Source organism: Cricetulus griseus, chromosome 2, assembly GCF_003668045.3.
Source record: "Cricetulus griseus strain 17A/GY chromosome 2, alternate assembly CriGri-PICRH-1.0, whole genome shotgun sequence".
NCBI lineage: Eukaryota > Metazoa > Chordata > Mammalia > Rodentia > Cricetidae > Cricetulus > Cricetulus griseus.
In genome coordinates, this window is record NC_048595.1 from 40418427 (window position 1) to 40440301 (window position 21875).

Below are 21875 nucleotides of genomic sequence, written 5' to 3' on the forward strand. Positions count from 1 at the left end.
TTCAATTTCTTCAAACATTTTAGACACAACTAATTTTGTATTATTTTATCATTTTAGATCCTCAGAGAGAATAATTCTGCTATTGGTTGTTTCTGGCCCTGTCACTCATAGTGGCTTGTTTCCTTGTGTGTTTTGTACTTTTATCTGTAACTCACATTTGAGTAATCCCAAAGGGAACTTTTGGGATGAGGACCCATGCCTTCAGAAAGGACTCTGTTGATTTTGGCCAGGTTCCCTAGGTGCTGCCACCCTGAGGCTGTAAAATAAATCACTATTCTACTTTATGAATTCTAGGTCCTCAAAGGAAATGTGAATTTAAAAAACAAACTCTTTCAGGAAAATCAATCAACGTTGGCCACTTTTAGGGAACTGCTTTCTCCACTGGCAGATTCTTTGCAGTCAGGACCTCTCCTATTCACTGAGGCTGGAACCCCAGGGGCTTCTAAAGTGCAGAGGAAGGAGGCTGGGTTTTGAGCCTTCACACAGTGCAAGCCCAAATCCTCACCTCCCCTGCCTTGAGTGACTGGGGTTTCTGAGTCTGAAAAGTCCTAAACTGCAATGGCTGCTGCTTGTTTCCAGTCACACTCTGGCTCCCACCACTGGAGAGGACCTCCAGCTGCTCAGGAGGGCATGTTAGACGGTGCCTGGTATAACCCACCCAGGCCTAGGTAATTGTTCTGAAGGCAGACTGTTGGAAACACTAGCACCTCTAACCCAGCCCTGTCTTAATTGCCACAGAATCCTTTTGAGAACACAGATCTGGCCATGTAACTTCAAATTCATCATGGTTTCTCATGTCTCCAAGAGCAGAGACCGACTTCCTTTCCATGGTCATAAATGGCCCCACCCAAAGTGGGCTGGGCCTCTTCTCCTGAAGCTTGGCATGTCTGTCTTCCTTTGTGTTCAGGGCACAGCCTAGCAACCAGCGTCCAATCCTTTCATCTCTGCAAGCATAGTGCCACGAGTACTCAATGACATTCCTAATGTGTACCCTCAAAGTGGTCTATGACATGGGGTTAGACACAATGCAAATGAGGTAATGGAAACACAGAGGTGAAGTGACTCGACCAAGATCACAGAGCCAAGGGTTGGGCTCTGATCTGGGTTTCTGCCTAAGTTGGTATCCATTGCTTAACCTCAAGGGATCAGGTAGCTCATATCCATTAAGGGCAGAGGAAAAGCCTGCCTCTGGTTCTTGCCGATACCCTATCCCTCACCCCATCCCAAGGAGAAGTGAGAAAGACCCACAGCCTGATTGTTTCCCTGGGACTTCAGCACCTCTTTGGCTTAATTAAAGTGAGGTGGGTCTACAGCAGACTCTCACACACACACATATACGCACGCACGCACTTGATTCTGCTACAGATAGCCCTGGACCAATGTTTTCTTGCCGTCCTTCCCACCACACTCTCTCTTAGTTGATGCTCAGTCTGGGCTCTGGGAACAGAGGTCCCAGACTGGAACTTTGTCCTCCAGGAGCTCAGTCTTCTTCTGAAGGCTCTCGAGCAGGCAGAGCCACAGTTAACAGGGCTGTGACTGGTAAAATCATCAGGACTGAAGAGGCCCTAACTCAGCCTGGGCACAGGAAGTTTTCTCAGCCAGAAGGCACTGAACTGAACCCAAGGCACAGAAAGAAGTCCATAAAGGGAACGAAGCGTGTAAAGGGCTGGCAGTACAAGGTGGTTCCATGGCTGGACATGCTGAAGACAGGCTCCAGAAAGTCTGCTAGATGAAGAGATGAGGCAGGGCCTGGCCAGGGAGTCCAGGAAGACTGGGGACATTGGCCCTATGGAATTAATGGCATTGACAGTCACTCCCTCCACCAAGAGATCATCACTCAAGCTTTATCTAAATTGGCCGTGGTATTATCTTGCTCCCAGCTGAGCTCTTATCTACACTTGACAGATAAGAGTGAAGGCACTGCATGTGGACATACCTCCCAGGGGCTTTCTGCAGGAGCAAAATACAGCACCTTTCCAAGGCTTCCCCTGCCCTGGCTGTGACAGAGACCCCAAGTCTCCACAGGCTGCTCCCTTGTCATCCAGGCCTTTCTGTTCCAAGGTACCTTGTTCTGCCCAGTGTACGCCCTTGTGGTGATTGATGGTGGCCTCTGCTACGTCTTGAGGACTTTAAAGCATGGATAAAGGATGGGGATGGGCAGGATGGATGGAACATGGATGGAGACCTACATTAGGGTCTTAGGCACAGTGGTAAAGGACTGTCCCATTCAGACACATACACACTCACCCCCATATACAGGAGGCCACAGTGAGGAGCAAGCTGGGGGGTAGGAGGGGTGCCAGGCATCTGGAGCTGCTCTACTCACCTTTCCTTCCCATCTCCCTGTGTCATGGGCTTGGTCTGATACCCTGTCTCAAAAGGGCAGGGTAATTGGGAGCCCCCTCAGATCAAGTTAACTCCTGACCCTAACCTCAGCCAGGAGACCAGGAAACAGAATGGAGCCAACCCTGGATTGTATTTCTGCTCTGCCCTTTGGAGGTATGGGACTCTAGTGCAAAGAACAAAGTGAGCATCTATGGGGAATTGTGGCTTCTGAATTGACCTTTCTAAGTTTCAAAAATGGTCAAGAGGTGTCATCCAAAGCCCCACATTCTGTGGTCCTTAGTTACACATAGTCAATACTACATGGCATGACTTAACAAGGCATGGCCTCTTAGTTTTGAAAGCAGACAGCCTTGGGCTGAACTGTAGCTCGGCAGATACTTGAGCATCTGGGTAAAGGCTTTGTGTTTTTGTCTTTTGAAACTGGTCTAGGTCTTTTATATCTGAGGCTGGCCTGGAACTCCTCACTTTTTAGCAAGGATGAGCTTGAGTTTCTGATCCTCTTGCCACCACCTCCCAAGTGCTGGGATTACCGGTGTGTTCCACCATGCCCAGCTTTATTTGGCACTCGGCAATCAAACCCATGACTTGGTGTATGCTAGACAAGTGCCCTACCATCTGAGCCCCACACCAGCCAGCAGAAAGTTCTTCAACCTTGTAAGCCTCTATTTCCTTGTCAATACAATGGGACTAATGGTACCTACGACCCAGGGTTGTGAGGAAAGACAGAAATGGGAAGTACTCATGAACTATTACGGGTTGTTCTTGTTTGTTTGTTTGTTTTTGTTTTTTGAAACAGGGTTTCTCTGTGTAACAGCCTGGCTGTCCTGGAACTCGCTTTGTAGACCTGGACTTTGTAGGCTGGACTCGAACTCACAGAGATCCACCTGCCATAGATAAACCCTGTCTCGAAAAACCAAAAAAAAAAAAAAAAAAAAAAAAAGAAAGAAAGAAAGAAAGAAAGGGAAGAGGAAGAAGGGAGGGAGGGGCAGGCTTTGAATGCACCAGGTTTACACTAGTAACCCACGAGGGGTCACAGAGGCACACTCCTTACGTGCAAACGATGGCCACACAGGAATATGCTGTGTTTGAGTAGCAGGACACAGGGAACCACCTTGATGTCTAACAAGGGTGAGTAAACAAACGGAGTCTTTACACAAGGTAACAAAGCAGGTGTCAGGGTGAGGGGACCAGCATGTGGGACCAAGGAGGTAAAACCTCACAAACCCAAATTTTAGAGAAGTAAACCACAGAAGGGTGTGTGCTGCGTGGTTCCATTTACAGAATACCTGAAAGTAAGAACAAATCATTCCCCATCCCCAAACTGGATTGTTTTTAGATTTTCCTATACTTAGCAGGAGAATAAATGGAAAATGATAAACCCAAGATTCAGGCTGGTAATTATCTCTGGAGAGGGAAGGCAGGAGGCAGTCTCCACGAGGACTTTGCAGCCCTAACAAGACTTTTCTCTTAAATAGAGAATAAAGTATGTGGGCATGGGGTTAATATCTGACAACATGGGAAGGCAAGAACATGGAAGTCAATTTTATTATTTACCACAGGGGCTGGAGAGATGGCTTAGTGGTTAATGTATGTCACTCTCACAGTGACTCATAGCTGCCTATAACTCCAGCTACAGGGGATCCAATGCCTTCTTCTGGACTCCTCTCTCTCTCTCTTTCTTTCTCTGTTTGTCTGTATGTCTCTCTCTGTCTGTCTGTCTGTCTCTCTCATTTGAAATATGTCTTTCAAATTATCTTCTGAAGCCTTAAAAACATTTCAAAACCTTTTAGCTGGAAACGGAGGCATATGCCTGCAGTCCTACCTGGTGGGAAGGAGAGATGAGAACACCAGAGGTTCAGGGTCATCCTCAGCTATGTAGAGAATGCAAGGGTAGCTTGGACTACATGAGACCCTGTCTCAACCCACTGCATCCCCACTTCCAAGAAATTATTGTTTTATGGTAGAAATCTGAGGCTTGACCATTTTTCCCCCTGAGTTAGACCTAGACAAGATCTGAGTGACTAAGTATCTATGGCAGAGGTGGGAGATGCTTCTACTTCAGCCCTCATCTTCTCACACCCGAAAGGGTAACACAGACTGAGGCAGGGGCATGGACAGATGAACCTGGGTAGCTGCCAAGAGTGGGCCTTCACAGGCATACAAGAAGATACTCTTTCTGTTTGTGTTGGAGATCTGTGCTTGCTGGAAGGTTAGAGAGGAACCCAGAGTCAGTCCAGAGACTCAAGCACAGATGTGTGCAAGAGGGATGAGGGTGGCTTTCAGAGGAGAAATCTGGGATTTGTGGATGGAAGCCTTGCTGTGTCTACCTTCTGAAAAACCACTGTTCTAGTACTGGAGGATTGTGCTCTACAGGGCTGCACAGAAAAGTACCCGGACAAGCTCCAGATGTGAGGCTTTCAGCCCTCAGCAGGGAGGGCACAGCTAGCCCAACCTCTTTGTGTTTTCCAAAGGAGGGGCCAGAAGTCAGGGAGGTGACAGCCTTGACCAAAGTTATACAGTAGAAAATGATTAAGGGAAAACTTCATGGGTAGCCTTCCTGCAGGCCACCGTGTCCCTCAGCACCGAACTTCCAAGCTCTCAGACCCAGCAGGCCGGTAGCACCAGGTCCCTCTCCTCCCTGTTCACCTGTCAGGCCTCAGGCCCTTGGCAAATATTGTCCCTGTTCTGATCTCCAGGTGGGGGGGAGGGCACCCTTCCCAGATCACCTGAGCAGTATCTGCCCAGCAACCTCCCAGCAGCCAGGGAAGCCAGCAACTAGCCTCAAGCATCTAGACAGAAGAACAGCAGAGCTGTTCTCTGATTGTCTCCACCCGCAGCTGGAAGTGCCAGGGGACAATGTAGGGGGTCCGACAGTGACTTCGGTGGGGTGGGGGTCGGGGAGGGGGTGGGGCCGGCCAAGACAGCTATGTTGGCAGTGACAATACCCACCGTGATAACCAAGGTTCCTGCTACACCCAATACCCCGGGGCCTGAGCACACTTAGAGCCCTTCAAACACCCTAAATAACTCTAAAGGGGATGCCACTAGACAGAGCTGTGTTCAAATCTCACTCCCCACTCTTACCTCCTGGATAATCGAAGACAAGTCAGTTAAGAACTATGCCTCAGTTTCCTCATCTGTAAGGAGGGTGGATCGTAACAAGGCCCACCCCACGGGTGCACACTCCACAAGGAGGGAGAGAAAGTTGGGATCCAGAAGGACAGTGACTGAGCTAGGGTTCCCGGGAGGCAGCAGGGCGCGGGCTGCCCAGCGGCTGGAGCCGCAGTGCGGTCCTGGGGCTCCTCCTCGGAAGCCCCTGCAGCAACCCACCCAGCATGGCCCGCGTCCCGAGGCTGCCTCGGCCACTCACCCCACGGGCAGGGCGCCCGGGCCACCGGCCGTGGTCATCGCTGCGCGCGCCTGACGCCAGGCGCGGCCCAGGTGCTGCGGCCGGATCCCCGCGACGCGGCGGCCGGGGAGGGGCGCGCCGGGGGGGCGGGGAAGGCGGCGGGGCCGAGCCGGGCCGGGCCGGGCGGGTCTCGGGCTGCCCACCCGCGCAGTGGGACCATGGCCGCGCCCGCGCTCTGCAGTGCCCGCCCCTCCTTCCCCTCCCTCCCCTCCCGGGGGCGCTGGCCAGGTGAGACCCCGGCGCTCAAGGTCGGCGCGGCCCGGGCCTCAGAGCATTGGCGCTGACATCTCCCGGAGCTGCGGACACCTCCACCCATGGGACCCGGAAACTCTCCGCCTTTCCTAGGCCACAGCTGCCGGCTCGCCGCGCCCCGCACCTGAGCTCTCACGGTCCAGCCGCATTGCCGGGCCATCTGGGCAGAGAAAGGCGAGCCTCTGCAGTCAGGCGTGGACATTCATTCATTCTAAGCACTTGTCCAGCGTGGGTAGGGGTGCGGGGTGAGGAGAGTGTTTTTCAAGAGAAAAGAAGGCAGGAAATCTGGCGGGTTAGCGCTCACCGCTAGCAGGCAGCTGACGCTCGCCCTCTCAAACAATCCCTACAATTGCCATTGTCCAGATGTGGAAACTGGGGCAGTTGCTTCCATGCGACCTGTGTTGAGCCACACTCCAATAAGTGGCAAGTAGGAACTGCAACTCAGCCCTCCTAACTCCAAAGCTCATACTCAGTCCCATCTCCTTTCGGTCTCCGCCCCTCTTACTCTTAGAGTGAGGAGGGGTCAGTCCGCAGATGTCAGCTATGCACCTAGACCTGAGGTGGGTTCACAGAAGCCTGCATGATCTCCTAGCCCAGAGCCCCAGCCTATTAAGAGTTAACGGGCCACCATCTCTGGGCCCCAGATGCTCTTATCTGACTCATCATAACACGTGGCTGCCATTAGATTAGAGCTGTCCCTTTACAGAGGCTGGGGACAGGAGGACAGATTCCAATTGCCCCGGATTGGCCCTGAGCTCCAGGATGCACAAGAGGAAGCAAGAGAAAGCAGCCTTCAGATGCAGCCATGGTGGGAAGGACTTGGACCAGATCCCAGAGCAGCCAGGCAGGTTCACAGTAGGAGCAGGGAGAAGTGTCTGGGAGGATTGCTGCTCACGTCAAAACAGGCTGCCTGGAAAGGCTGTGAGTTTTGTTTTGAATTATTTATTTTATGTGCATTGGTGTTTTGCCTTCATGTGTATCTGTATGAAGGTATAGGGAACTCCTGGAGCTGGAGTTATAGACAGTGGTAGGTTGCCATGTGGGTGCTGGGAACGAACCCAGGTTCTCTGGAAGAGCAGCTAATGATCCTAACTGCTGAGTCATCTCCTGGGTTGTGAGTTTTTGTTTTGTTTGTTTTTTGTTTTTTGAGACAGGGTTTCTCTGTGTAGCTTTGGAGCCTATCCTGGCACTTGCTCTGGAGACCAGGCTGGCCTTGAACTCACAGAGATCTGCCTGCCTCTTCCCTAGTGCTGGGATTAAAGGCGTGTGCCACCAATGCCTGGCTGGGTTGTGAGTTCTTAAGCTGCCTTGTGTGAGCGGAGGCCGGAGCTGCTAAGTGAAAATCACCCGGATTTTCTAGCCTCACATATGGGCTAGAAAATATAGCTAACTATGAGAGCTGACCATAACCACATCTACCAGCAACTGTTATATAAGGGATACAGATGAGGGTGTGTGTGTGTGTGTACGTGAGATGAGGGTCTGTCTGGACCAGATGGGAAACAAAGCTGAGCCTTGACAAGTGTATTATTAATGAAGTAGGGAGCAGGTGTGCTGGATGAGAGACCAGGATAGACAAAGGCATGGGAGTGAGTGAGGGCACACTGATGATAGCTGGAGTTTGTGATTCTGGAGAGATCAGAGAGAGTGTAGACACAAGTCCTAGATGATGAGGCTGAAGCCCTGCCACATGCCCGGCACAGTCATGTCCCCAGGCATTGGCACATACTGTTTCTTTTTGCCTAGAACACCCACTCTTTCCTGGTCACACAATTCATCCGTGTAACCGGGGATGGATCCTGAAGCTTCTCATTGAGAGGTTGCTTCTCAAACAAAAAGACAGAGCCAGTCAGGATGGTGCACTCGTGTAATTCAACATTTGGGAGGTAGAGGTAGAGGCAGGGGGCTCAGGAGTTCAAGGTCACTTAAGGGCTACTTGAGGGCTACTTAAGGGCTTTCAGGCCAGTGAAGTTATACAAGACAGAGACACACAGACAAACGGGCACGCACGCACATGCGTGTACACACACACACACACACACACACACACACACACACGCAGAGAGAGAGAGAGAGAGAGAGAGAGAGAGAGAAGTGGGTAGGTAGACACAACAGATGCTAATGTAAAAATTTCAGGATAATCTTACTTCATTTTCACTTTCAACTACTCTGTGAACCTCAGTTTCTACAGAGGTAAAATGGAAATAATGCTCTCTACTTCACTGTAGTGAGCAGTAAGAATTGCTGTATAAAGACGAAGGGGGCCTAGCATGCAGTACAGTAGTAGTTCTGGAGGTAGATTCTGGATTCTGATCTTCTCCCCATTTTACAGATGAAAACTGAGTTGATCAAGGTCAGCAGCAGAGTCAGAATTCTTCCCCCATCACCACAGTGGTGCTGAGGCTGGAGCCAGGCATCCAATGAGTCAGTCAGAACCCTGATTAGGCACACCATCATCAGGGTGCCCCCCCCCCGGCCATTCCTGATCCTCAGGAGTCCTGGTCTAGCCTCAGCTCATCATTGCTCAGCTTAGATCAGCTGCTCAACCCCACCTTGAACCAACAACAGAACCCTGAGGACTTAAGAGATCTTCCCAAGGCCCATTCCCTTCCTTACCTGACAGGACCCCTGTTTCCTGATTTGTCTTTCCTTGTTGTTTGTTTGTTTTTCAAGACAGGGTTTCTCTTTGTAGCTCTAATTGTCCTGGACACTGTCACTCTGTAGGCCAGGCTGGCCTTGAACTCAGAGATCTGCCTGCCTCTGCCTCCTGAGTGCTGGAATTGAAGGGGTACACCACCACTGCCTAACTTTTTGCATTGTAAAAACTATACATATATCATGTGTGTACCTGTAAGCACATACACTTGTGTGGAAGTCAGAGGACAACTTTCAGGAGCTGATTCTCTCCTTCCACCACAGAGCAAAGCTTCTTGACCTGTAGGTTGTCACTCCTATATGGAGTTACATAACTGAATGTGAGGGTTGCAAAATTATTGGCAACAATAAAAGGTTTCTGAATTCATAGCAACCGAAAATTAATTCAAAATCAAATCTGTCACGAGTCCAAGGTGTTTCTGGTAGTTTTTGGCCGTGTTGTACCACATGACTTCACTGCAGTCTGGCTCTGAAAACACACACCTTGTGCTGACATGTCATGTGGCACCGTGTTCTTGCAGTTAATCATGAAAAACAACCCTGTGTGTGCCACAGGCATGTGAGTGTGGGGTTGTGTGGGCACACGGAGACCAGAGGATGCCTGGTGTCTCCGGCTGTCACTTTCCACCTTACTGCTTTGAGGCACAGTCTCTCATCTAAGCTCCTGGGATCCATGCTGCATCAGCACTGGGCTTACAGGCCCATGCAGCCTTGCCTGGCTTGTTACATGACTGTTAGAGACTCAAATTCATGTCCTCAAGCTTGCATAATAGCAAGCATACATATCCACTGAGCCATCTACAGAGCTCCCCAAATAAAGACTTTCAGTATTTTCCTCCATCATTTTTAGTATCAAGCTAATACATCTTTGCGTTAGGTTGGATTAGCGTGCAGGTTTTCAAAAACTGCTGCTTGATGCTGGTATGGGGGTGACTCATACCTGTAACCCCAGGGCTTGGAAGGAGAAATAGGAGGAATACACAGGTATAAGGTGGTTCTGACCTACACAATGAGTTCTAGGCCAGACTAGGCAACAGGTAAGACCTTGTCTTAAAAACAACAAAACCAAACAAAGTGGGCATTGTGGGGCACGCCTTTAATCCCAGGATTTGGGAGGCAGAAGCAGGCGGATCTCTGTGAGTTTGAGGCCAGCCTGGCCTAATAGATAGATCCAAGATAGCCAGGGCTACCCAGAGAAATTCTGTTTCAAAATAAATAAATATAAAAATATTTTAAAATTCTGTTAGTTTGTTAACTTGAATATCATTTTTAAAAAGTTAAATAAAGCCAGGTATGGTGGCACACACTTCTAATCACAGCACTTGGGAAGCAGAGGCAGGCAGATCTCTGTAAATTCAAGGCCAGCCTGGTCTACAAAGCAAGTTCCAGGACAGCTAGAGAAACAGAGAAACAGCCAGTTACACAGAGAAACCCTGTTTCAAAAACACTGAAAATCAAAGTTAAATGAGGGGCTATAGAGATGGCTTGGTGATCAAGAGTGAAGGGACAAGACCCTCACCCAGCCCCCTGCTTTGACAGCCATTACAGGCTGCAGAAAAGACCCAGCAAGACAGAGGCCCCTGACTCAGAAACATGTGCTGCTCTCCCAACCTTTCCCAAACTTCTAGTCACTAGGAAGCCAGATACCCTCCATGTGCCAAGGAACCAATCAGAAGTTAGCTGGAGGGCTCTGGATGTGCTTTACAGTAACAGCAGAATGCAGAGCATAGCAACTGCCTGGGAGGGCCATAGCTACCTACCTGCAGCTGCAGGTGACCAATCTACTCAGAACAGGTCACCCAAGCCTGGAAGTGCACCAATCCTGAGACTGTTACGGACCCCAGACACTCCTCTTGCTCCACCCCATTATAATCCCTGCCCCATGGTCCCTCCGGGTCCTTCTTGTTCCACTCACTGTGTTGGACAGATGGAGGACCTGAGTCAATACAGTTAACTTGTTAATTAATTAAAGACTCTTTGCTTTTGCATTGAATTGGATTTCTTGGTGATTTGGGGGTTCAGAATTTGGGCACCACAAAGAGGACTGGTTGCTCTTCCTAAGGACCTGGGTTCAAGTCCCAGCACCTTCACAACAGTTTATGATTCTCTATAACTCCAGTCTCGAGGGATCTAAGAACCTCTTCTGGCCTCCACAGAGAGCAAGCACACATGTGGTGCACATTATCTACATGCATGTAAAACATTCATACACATATAATAAGTAAATAGAAAATAGAAAAAAAACACACAAGCACATTCATCTTACTGGTGTGCAAGTTTACTTTCACCTTTAATAAATGGTAAAATTATGTGTGTGCCAAAGAACTGTTTTAAAATAAATATCTGTATGATTCATTATCAGTCAATCAAGGTTTGATTTGCATACCTATTTTACAGACCTACATACCTGGGGTCATCCAAAAATTTCATGGGTCAAGAGGGGCTGCTACAAGTGGAGTCCAGTACAGAGAATGGGCAAAGGGAAGCAGGTACTTGAAGTGAGGGTAACGGGAATGGAGTATGCAGGTGTGTGACTGAAGAAACCAGCTTCCCTTTCGGCAGCCATAACAGCCGAACATGTGCTTCTATGACCTTGACCTAGTCACTAGAAAGTCAGATGCCTGTCTCATGACAAGGAGCCAATCAGAAGTTAGCTGGTGGCGCTATGCTTTACGACCCTGGGTGTGCTTTATGGACAAGCGCACAGCAATGACGTAGAGAGCATAGCAACCACCCTGGGAGGGCCTATGGGCCATAACAACCAGTTGACCAATCAACACAGGGCAAGCCCTCCAAGCCTGGAAGCACACCAATCGTGAGCCTGTGCGTAAGCCTGTGTGTACCCCCTAGACACTCCCCTTACGCTGCCCTATAAAAGATCTATGCTCAGCAGCTTCAAGCCGTCTTTTCTAGTTGTCCGCCATGGCGGGTGGGTGAAAGACCCGAGCTAACATGGGGTTAGCTCGTTAAATTACAATAAAGCCTCGTGCAGTTTGCAGCAAGCTCTCGAATCCGCCTGGTGATTGGGGTGACCGCGAACGTGGCCTGGGACCCCGAATACTTGAGTTTTCGGGGGTCTAACATGACAAGTGATGCCCTTACCACACAAAGGGCTTAAGCTAAAGATTCAGCTGTGCCTCTATCCCAGTGAACATATCTCTTTTATCCATAAATCTGGAACAGCACCCCAACACTCAGGGGGAATACTGGGACAGGGGCTTACTGTAACTTGGGCAGCCCATTGACCCCGCCCTCTCAGCTGCCTCCCCCAGGCCCTGCCCTGGCAGGAAGCACCCCACCCCGCCCCCACAACGTTTTCCAGGCTCTACCATTCTAGATCTGGCCCTTGTCTCAGAGTTTTCCTAACACAGCCGAATTGGTAACTATAAAGTAGCCTCTATTTCTCTTCAAACATTTTAAATCTATCTCCATGCAGAGAAGAGGCAAATACAGGCTGTGTACCCTGTGAGGTCAGAGGACAACTTAGGGAAGCTGGTCCTCTCCTTCCACCATATGACCCATAGGAGACTGAACCCAGAGCTTCTTGTGTTCCTAAGGTCAACCTGGTAGGTTAGAGGCTTGGGCTTCTTAACACTTTAGACGTGAACAGGTCCATCAGCGTGGGCCCTTGAAGAGGGTATGGCCGTCACAGCTGTTTTGCTTTGTGAAACTCTCTGTGTAGTTCTGGCTAGCCTTGGACTTGATCCATAGACCAGGCTGGCCTTGAACTTATTATGGCGATCCTCCTGTCTCTGCTTCCTAAGTGCTGAGACTACAGGTATGGGTCACAAGTCTAAAATGTTCCCCAGCAGTGATCCCCTGGGAAATGCCTGGTCCTTGGATAGGCCTGCTCCCTCCAGTGTACATGTCCCCACAAACTGCAAGACCTTGGGATATTACCACGCCTTTCTGGCCTTTAGTTTCCCTCTCCTCATCCTCCAAGAGAAGGGAGAGAAGGGATCTCTACAGTCTTCTGACATTTTAGGTTAAGGATTGGGACCCCTCTGCCCTGGTCCTGTCTCGAGGTGCTGCTAAGGGTAGACCTGAGGAAGGAACAATGAGGCAGGCAAGAGAGGCCAAGGACTGTCCTGACTGACACTAAGGATCCGGGCTCCAGAGAAAGGCTAAAACCTTGGCCACAGAGCCAGGATGTTTTGGGTAGATGCCTGATCCAGCCATGTCCCAGCTGGCTTGGGGCTGCATAGGGAGGGGTGGCTGAGAAGTAGGCTGCGCCCCTGCCCTCACACCCCCGGAAGACAGTAAGGGAACTGTGGTGAACACTAAGTAGTAAAACAGGACCCAACAGGCCTTGCAACCATGGGAGGGCTGTTCAGAGAAGAAGGTGTACTGGTGACCGTGGCCCACACCTCCAGGCCGCCCTGCTCAGTGTCAGATAGAGAACTGGTAGCACACGGGGTGCCCTGGCTGGTGGGACGAAAGCATAACTGGGTCTTCCTGTAAGTCAGAGGCAGAGGTGGCTGCTCTAGAGATGGGGGCCTGGTTCAGAAGGGGTGGAAATTTAGAATTTGGGCTTGGAGGCCACAGTGGTAAATGAGGGAGAAGAACAAGATCGGCAGAACTGCCAGTGTCCTGCCTCTGGTCTGGTCTGTGCTTAGGGACAACTTTTTAACTCTGTAAAAAGGAAAAAAAAACTCTTGGGGCTGGGATGACAGCTGCAGAATGCTTGCCAGGTAAGGACAGGGCCCGAGTTTGATCCCCAGAACCAACTTATTATTATTTTAAATTTTATGTCCATAGGTGTTTTTCCCATGTGTGTACTTATGCCCACAGAAGTCAGAAGAGGTTCCCCTGGAACTGGAGTTACAGGTGTTTGTGAGCTGCCATGTAGGTGCTGGGGCTCTGGAAGAACAGGCAGTACACTTAACAGCTGGGCATCTCCCTAGCTCCATAGAACCCACTTAAAAAAATAAAAGCAGTCACCAAACCAACCTGAGTTCAATGGATCACCTGGAGTTGAAGACAGATAGTTACTGTAGTTTTCTTTAGTTATTATAAAAGCAAGTTACATATAAGACCTTAGACTCACAGAGATAGGATAGATGATAGAATATTTTCTTTAAATCTTGCTATATGTTAATGAACTAAATATTGTAACTATAGTTCTTACTTGATAACTGTTTTGTTATGTATTTTACTATGTTAATGTTAAAACCGTTCTTTTTATTTAGACAGAAAAGAGGAGATGATGGGGGAGGTCCTTCTGTGTATATGTTTGTCTTATTGGTTGAAAAATAAAGCACTGTTGGCCAATAGGAAAGCAAGATAGGTGGAACTAGGAGTCGAGGAGGATTCTGGGAAATGTAGTAACACAGGAGTCACCATGTGATCCTGGGAAGAGGACACATTCTACCGGTGTCCTTGATAAGTCAAGTCTTTATAAAATATATAGATTAATGGCTATGGTTGATAATTAAGACTGAGCTAGCAGATAAGAAATCCTAGTCATTGGCCAGCAGCATTGTAAATAATATAAGACTCTGTGTGTTATTTGGGTGCCCTAACATGGCGGAGGAACTCAGGCGGCTGGTGGAAAGAGTTATTGTTACAATGATGCATGGTGGAAGGAAAGAACCAATTTCAGAAAGTTGTCCTCAGACCTCCAGAAGAGTGCCACAACACACAAACACCCATGTTAATAATAATAATAATAATAATAATAATAATAATAATAATAGTAATAATAATAAAAGGCCTGGTGGCATGCACTGGGGAGGCAGAGACAGGAAGCTTCCTCAGGTTTGCTGGCCCGCCAGCCTAGTCTACTTAGAGAACCCCAGGCCCCAGTGAAAGATCCTGCCTCAAAAAACAAGGAGTGTGCCTCCTGAGGGACAACACCTGAGATTGACTTCTGGTCTCCACACACAGGTGCATGTACATACACCTGAGCACACATGTGCACTCCTACACACACGTGCCCACACACCTGCATGCACCCATGCACACACCTGCACACGCATGCACACATATGTGCATACGCACAGTCCCCACTGTCTCCTGACTGTGGATGCCATGTGACCAGCAGTTTGAAGTTTTTGCTGCCTTGACGTCTCTGCCATGATGAACTGTACCCTTAACCTATGTGCCAGAGTAAACTTTCTTCCTTGAGTTGCTTTTCTAGCAACAGGGAAAGAGCTGTTTTTATAGAAGATGCCCAAGACAGACATGTGACTGCCACCAGGGAGGGCGGAGCACAGCATCGCTCCTGAGGATGGTTGAAGAGACACAGAATCTGCCTTGTCTGAGCTTCCCACTTCCAGAACGTGAGAAATGCATTTCTGTTCTTTGGAAACCAAGCAGACACATATGATAAAGCAAAGGCCCCCCTGAGGGCCATTCCAGTAGGGGGTGATCTGTACAAATGCAGTCACTTCCTGTGTCTGTTCTCAGTGCTTTGCAAAAAGAAACTTCCAAAGTCTTCACAGTTCCCCAGGCAACCCCTAATAGCACTCCCATTTAAAAAGAATTTGTTTTATTTTTTGAGATTATAACTGTATCAATTTCCCCTTTCCTCTCTCTAAACACGCCCATATCTCTCTCTCCTTACTCTCTTTCAAATCCACGGCCTTTTTTCATTAATTGTAATTATATACATATATAAATTCCTAAATGAATAAGTACAACCTGCTCTGTCTGTACAATGTTACTTGCATGTATGTTTTCAGGCTGACCGTCTGGTATCGGATAACTAATTGCTGTGCTCTTCCCTGGGGAAGACTATTTCTTTAGTTCCCTGAGTGACCTGTGGTTTTCTGGGTAGGGTTGAGGCCTCCTGGGCTTTCGCCACGCACATTAGCATGTTTACTGTTGTTGCCAACTACACAGGACTAGTCATGGATCTTAGAGAACCTATAACCACCATTTTACTAAACCAGCACAATCCCTAACTATGTTCTACATTTGTTCCCATCAAGGAAACTTCCCTTTGCAACAGATGGAGACCCTTACAGAAAACCACAAGGCTCAAAATGCAGAGTTGTGAAACCCAGTCTCAAGCTATGACCCCAATAACCCATTTCTCCCTGATCTTAGAAAGCACCCCAACTGTCCCATGTTTCTGTCCCCCTGTACTCATAAGGCTTACTTAGAAGGACAAAGCTTACTTAGAAGATTTTCATGACTCCCACTGGGACTGAAGTGCACACAAGCATCTCCCATCTCTGACTCTTACCCCCAAAATCATGGGAGGTCAGTATCCCGGAATAAAAACAGCCAACACTGTAGAAACTTGGCGTCTTAAATCGCAAGCCCAGGAATCACCTCATCTCGAAGAACTCAGCAGTGGCCTCCTCACCCTCCCTCAGCCCAAGGAGTAGATTAGACCCTAGCAACCTAAGACTTCAAGGGCTCCTCTGGCTCAAGCTCACACCAAGAGCAGGGACTCTATCCCCAGCACACATCACACCTGGGGACCAGGAGGTGGTGAGGCTCCTACTAAGGTGTACGTACAGTCTCCAGGACAGCCCCGTTCATTTCCTCAACAGTCCTGTGGGAAATGTCACTTCTGGCCCCCGAAACTTTCCAAATCTCTTCTTTTCATGAAAAAGACCCAGGATGGAAGATTTCCTCACAGTCCTACCAAGAAGGAAGTGAACTTGCATTTACTCAGCACCAGCCACACCCCAATGCTGTCTGCCAGGAACAGCTGAAGTCTGAAGGCATGGCAGTGCGGGCCACTCATGCAGAGGGTTCTACTTGATCAGAGCCCCGCCCCTTATCTTGGCGACTCACCGACCGGTTGCTTTACCAAGAAGTCTTTGCTCTTTCTGTTTAGTTTCTTGCCTCAGCCCTCCATTCTCCTAATCTCTCCCCCAGCATCCCTCTCCTAGGTCACCAGTCTGCCTCCCTTCTGCTTTCCCTGCCTCTGACCTCTCCACACAATGACACCAGAAACACACATACATACAACAGTATTGCATGTATACAGCAGTATCTGCTCATAGGACAGAGAACAGCTGAATTCCCCCTGGCAGGTCCTAGACAGAGAGAAATCTACCCAGACACCCAGGCTTCACTATGACCGTCAGGGCATTGTGTCCTCCTCAAAAATCATTCCTTGTATCGTCACCAGAACCAAAATATATTGAGCCCCAATTTTTGCTGGGCCCTGGGGCCAAATGGACCCTGCCTTCCCATCCCGTCCTCTGTATAATGAAGCAGATGGCCAGGACCTATAGTTGAGGTCATCTGTATAGAGTCGTTTCTCTCCAGGGTAGCATGGTCACCTTTAGACAACATGAAGATCCTGCCGAGAGCCTTTGGGTGCTTTCCAATTCACAGTGGAAGACCATCTCGTTCCCTCCGTTGTGGCCAGCCTACTTCTCTGAGCTCCTCAGAGCTTTAGTTTCCGGTCCCTTTCTGCTCCCTCAGGCACACCTTGGGCTTTGATGTGAGCTGTTCTCACTCTGGAAGGCTCTGAGCATGATCCATGTTAAGTGTGCACCCATCATCTTATTGTAAACTTTACACAGAACCTATTTCTGATGTCCCTTTGTTTACTTTTGTTTGTGTTGGTGTCTTTTACTAGAATATGGTCTCCAAGAGCAGAGGCCTCTGTGTCTGAACTCAAACTGTGGCCACAATGCCCCCAAACAAGGCAAGTGTTTCACAGACTGTACTGAAAGACTGAATGAAAACCATAAAAGAGAGAAAAAGGCGTTGGTGTCCTGGACCTGAAGACTCAGGGCCAGCTAGATGGCTCAGCACCTGCAGCCAAGCTGACGTGAGTTCTATCCCATGGGACCCACATGGTGGGAGAGATCTGACTCCTGAAAGTTGTCCTCTGACCTCCACATGTGGACTGTGGCATGTTCACGCCTAACTCCTTGATAAATAAATATGATATAAATTAATTTAAAAAATGGTGACTCAGATGGGGCTTTCAAAAGAGGATACCTTAACTGAGTTTTATAGTGCCAAAGGGTGCCGAGATTGTCCTCCAGGCAGATCTGAGTAACCGTAGCCCAGCTGTAAGAGAATTATTACAAGGCAGCTGCTACTACCTCAGTTTCCAGGTGCTGAGCAGCAGCCATGGGCTGTTCTGTGAGCGCTTGCTTTCTTTTTAGACAGTGACATATGAAACCCAGGTCAGTTTGAATTCCCGATCTTCCCGAATGCTAGTTAAACTATATGCCTAGCCCTTGAAGAGTTTTAAAGTAGAAACTGGACAAGCATCTGGTTTATACTTTAAGAAGGATGTGTGCAGAGGGAGGACTGCAGACCCTGGGAGAGCTAGGGGCTGCTGTGACTGTCTAGCAGAGGCAGACATCCTGGAGATTAAATCAGCAGGATGTGGAGAGTAGGGAAAGGGTGAGGAGGGAGGTGTCAGTGATGACTCCCAAGTTTCAGGCTTGGGCAACTGGGTGGATGACGCTGCCATTCGCTGAGATGGGGACACGGGATGAGGAACAGGTTTGGGGGTGAAGATGTAGAATTAGGATTGTGGCTTGTCAAGTCAGGGGTGCTTAGGACAGTCATATGGAAGCCAGTTGCATTGCCCTCACCCAGGGACAGCAGTGTGAGCAGCAGCTATGTAAGTATGAAGGATTTTCGAGGAGATCAGGACTGTTCCTTCTGACAGCAAACATACCTGAAGGACGAACTCAGCCAGGATACAGGGGAAGTTGGGAAAGGACACCCAGAAGAGAGCAATGACACATCCCTACAGGGCTGAACGTAGGGGAACTTTGGTACACATTTTTCCCCCAACTGGGGCTGAGGTCCAGGATCTCCTTCTCAACCCAAGAGGATGATGCATTTGCGGGACTGGGGGTGGGGCACAGAACTCTCATTGCCCTCCTCCCTGCAAGCCTCAAGGGCCGGCCCAGTACATTAGCAGCTAGGCTAGTGAGGTGCATCCCTTTATCCTTAGACCCCAACCGGCTCAGAGAGTGCAGATGAGCAGGGAGCATGTGGGGATGCAGGAAGCCCTGGGCTGTCCTAGGGTGACAGTTATCCCCAAGCTCAGCAGTAACTTGCTGTCTCCAACCCGCTGCCGCGCTGTCCCTCCCGTTTGCACAACATGGCCCTCGCGGAGTTCCCTCCCGCGCCGCGGTTCTGTACCTGAAGTCTCTTTTCCTGGGTGCCTCTCGCTTCCAGGTGGTCAGGAAGGCCATGGACGCAGGCTGTCTGGGACCAGGGCGCTGGCGGCCCCTCGCGGTGACAGCTGCGGCAGGGACTCTCCCGTGGCAGCACCTGGACGCCTTGCGGGGCGGGCCCAGCTCCTCCCAACCCTGGCCGAGCGCCTCCCTTACAAACATCCTTGCAACAGGCCTGCCTGACGGGGACACATCCACTCTATCCAGAACCAGACTGGGATCTCATCTCGAACTGGTTGAGACCCATCCTTGGACACAGCGAGGGCCAAGTTTGTCCTGGATCACGCACTGGGCCAGTGGCAGGCTTACAACCTCGCCCCCATACTGAAGGGTGGCGATGGCCTTATCAGGGTTCTACCTGACAAAGGTGGCTCTACTAACCAACCCTTTCACCGCCTTTCCAGGGCTAACTGCTTCCAACTGGGTCAAGAGACAGGCACTGAGCACGAATGGAAGGGGGTTGCAGAAGGGACGAGGATGAAGGTTGCAGGCCAGACCAGGCCCCTGTTTACAGACTTCTGATCAGCAAGATTCAGCGGTGGATAAGACAGAGGTCATTACGCCACAGCCCCTCTCCGTGGGTCATGTGTGTCAGCATTTTACATGACCACTAAGGAAGAATTGGCTCTGGCACCCCACCAGTGCAGTCCAGCAGGCATCTGTGGGTACTTAGACAAACTCAGCCAAAGATAAGAAGCAGGGGAGCTGCTTGTAAACACTTGGATCCAGGACCTCCTCGAGGCTGTCTTGTAAGAGCGTGGGGGCTGAGAGCTCCCATCACCTTTTGGGCTGGGTCTGCCTCCCAGGTGCTTGTGCAATACAAGCTTCCTGTCCAATACATCGTGACTGAGTCTTCCATGTCAGGTGTTTTCAATATGTCAACCTCTGAGTCACAGGTTTGACACAAAATCTTATCTTCAACTTACTAAATACCACATACCTCCATTTCCCAGTTGGCAGAGATGAACAGTAGGGTTAGCCTCCAGAGACAATGTTGTAGAGCCAAGTCAGGTAACTCTCATCTTTTGCCCCATGGCTCCACTCTGCCTGCAGTCTCTGGCCCTGCCTCAAGTATACCATCTGGGTAGTTACTCAGCCCTGCTCGGCAGAGAAGAGGTAACATTTCCCCCTTTCTCTGAGCACACTGAGCACACACCTTGGAGTCTAGGGAGATCAACAAGAGCCTGAGAATGCTGCCTATCAAACCACAAAACTAGTGTGTCCAGACCTTGAAATTCCAGCTCATGTGTACCCAAAGGCTTTAGAAACCCCTGGGTCCACCAAGCCTGGTTCAGCTTGGCACTGAAGACAGCCAGGCTCCCCTGGACTCAGGCAAGAAACCTTGGGATAAGGACCCTAGTCTCCTACAGGCCCAGAGACAAGTCTATTAGAGGATTAAAGTCCCACCCAGCCTCTGGGCTCACAGCCAACATCACCTCCTCCAGGAAGCCTTCTAGGCTTTATTCCCTGGAAGTCTCTCCTGCCCAGAGGCTACATTTTTGTCTACTTCTTTCAAGTATTTAGAACTACTTTTTTGTTTGTTTTTGTTTTTCGAGACAGGGTTTCTCTGTGTAGCTTTGGAGCCTGTCCGGGAACTCATTCTGTACACCAGGCTGGCCTCACAGAGACCCGCCTGCCTCTGCCTCTGCCTCCTGAGTGCTGGAATTAAAGGCGGGCCCCACTACCGCCTAGCTAGAACTACATATTTTTAATTAATATTTTAAAAAAAATATTTAGTTCTGTGCATGCATTTGGAGTTCAGAGGCAACTTTTGAGCTGGCTCTCTTTCCTCCATGTGGGTTCTTGGGACTGAATTCAATCAGTCTTGGTGGCAAGTGCCTTTCCCCACTGAGCCATCTCACCAGCCCAAACCCCACATACTTTCAATAGTAATCCACAAAACCACTCTGGTTCTTCATGATCCCTCTTCTTCCCTCTCTCCTTCCCTCCCCTCCTCATTGTTTTGTTGAGACAGGGCTCAACTCTGTAACCTAGGCTGCCCTTGAACCATCTCCCTGTCCCAGCCTCCCAAATGCTGGGATTACATGCAGGAGCCACCATACCCAACTCTATTCTTCTGATTTTTATCTGAGGGTACAGAGGAGGTACCCCTGTCTGTCTTTCCTGGAACCTAGCGCCACTGTTACACACAGCTGAGTGAATGAGGGAACCAGAATACAGTAAATTGTTAGCAGCAGCAGGCACTATAGGGAGGGTGTTTACACACCAGTTCCAATGTCCTCACCTCAGCTCACAAGTTTAGAAATGATTCTGAGAATGTCAGGAGCTTGAGCTCAACCCAAGTTTCTTTTTTTTTTGTTTTGTTTTCTTGTTTTTTTGTTTTTTCAAGGGTTTTCCTGTGTAGTTTTGGAGCCTATCCTGGCACTCGCTCTGGAGACCAGGCTGGCCTCGAACTCAGATATCCGCCTGCCTCTGCCTGCCTCCCGAGTGCTGGGTCAACCCAAGTTTCTTAAACTTCTGGGCATTTCCCACTTTTCAGTGTCTATTTAGAACTGTATTTGGCATTATTTTAAACTCTTCAACTCCATCTTCAGAACATCCTTATCACCTGTGTCCTTTTACATTTTGGTTTCCCTAAAGATTTATTTTTGTGTGTCTGGGTATTCTGCTGCATGGACTTAGTGTACCACATTTGTGCACTGCCCACAGAGGCCATAAGATCATGTCCAATCCCTGGAACTGGAATTACAGACTGCTGTGAGCTGCCATGATGGTACTGGGAACTAAACCAGAGTCCTCTGCAGGAATAACAACTGCTCTTAACTAACAAACCATCCACCTTTCAGCCTCCTACATATCAGCTTAATAACTGAGACAGGTGGGCAGCAAGTACTTTGCCCCAGTAACATATATGCCAGGAGGGTTTTAGAGATAGGACTGACCAGTCAGGTGGCACATTCTTTCTGCCTGTCTGCCGTGCAAGTTCTTAGGATGTAAGGGCTTGGGAACCACTTTCCAAGCTCATCTTATTTTGCGTCTTGTAAGAGCCCTGAGGTAGAATGTAGTTTTATCATTCCCATCTCCCACTTGCTCTAGAACCAAGGCCTGGCTGAAACCTTGGCTTCAGACCTCCCTGT

The 21875-nt window shown here is 49.3% G+C and overlaps 1 protein-coding gene across 7 annotated transcripts in view; it reads right to left on the reverse strand.

Moving 5' to 3' along the window:
• The window catches only part of Ttc39a (tetratricopeptide repeat domain 39A), a 56714-nt gene extending 37867 nt beyond the window's left edge, over window positions 1-18847 (reverse strand). For 2 of the 7 annotated variants that reach the window (XM_027402451.2, XM_027402449.2), the window contains exon 1: window positions 18743-18840. In XM_027402451.2, coding sequence (XP_027258252.1) covers window positions 18743-18795 — 53 coding nt within the window. In that variant the 5' untranslated portion in view covers window positions 18796-18840. Of the gene's footprint in view, window positions 1-16085; window positions 16342-18742 lie in introns of those variants that run through there. The other 5 variants (XM_027402454.2, XM_035439722.1, XM_035439723.1 and 2 more) reach the window with 4 other exon arrangements.
• Between the last annotated feature and the right edge of the window lie 3028 nt (window positions 18848-21875).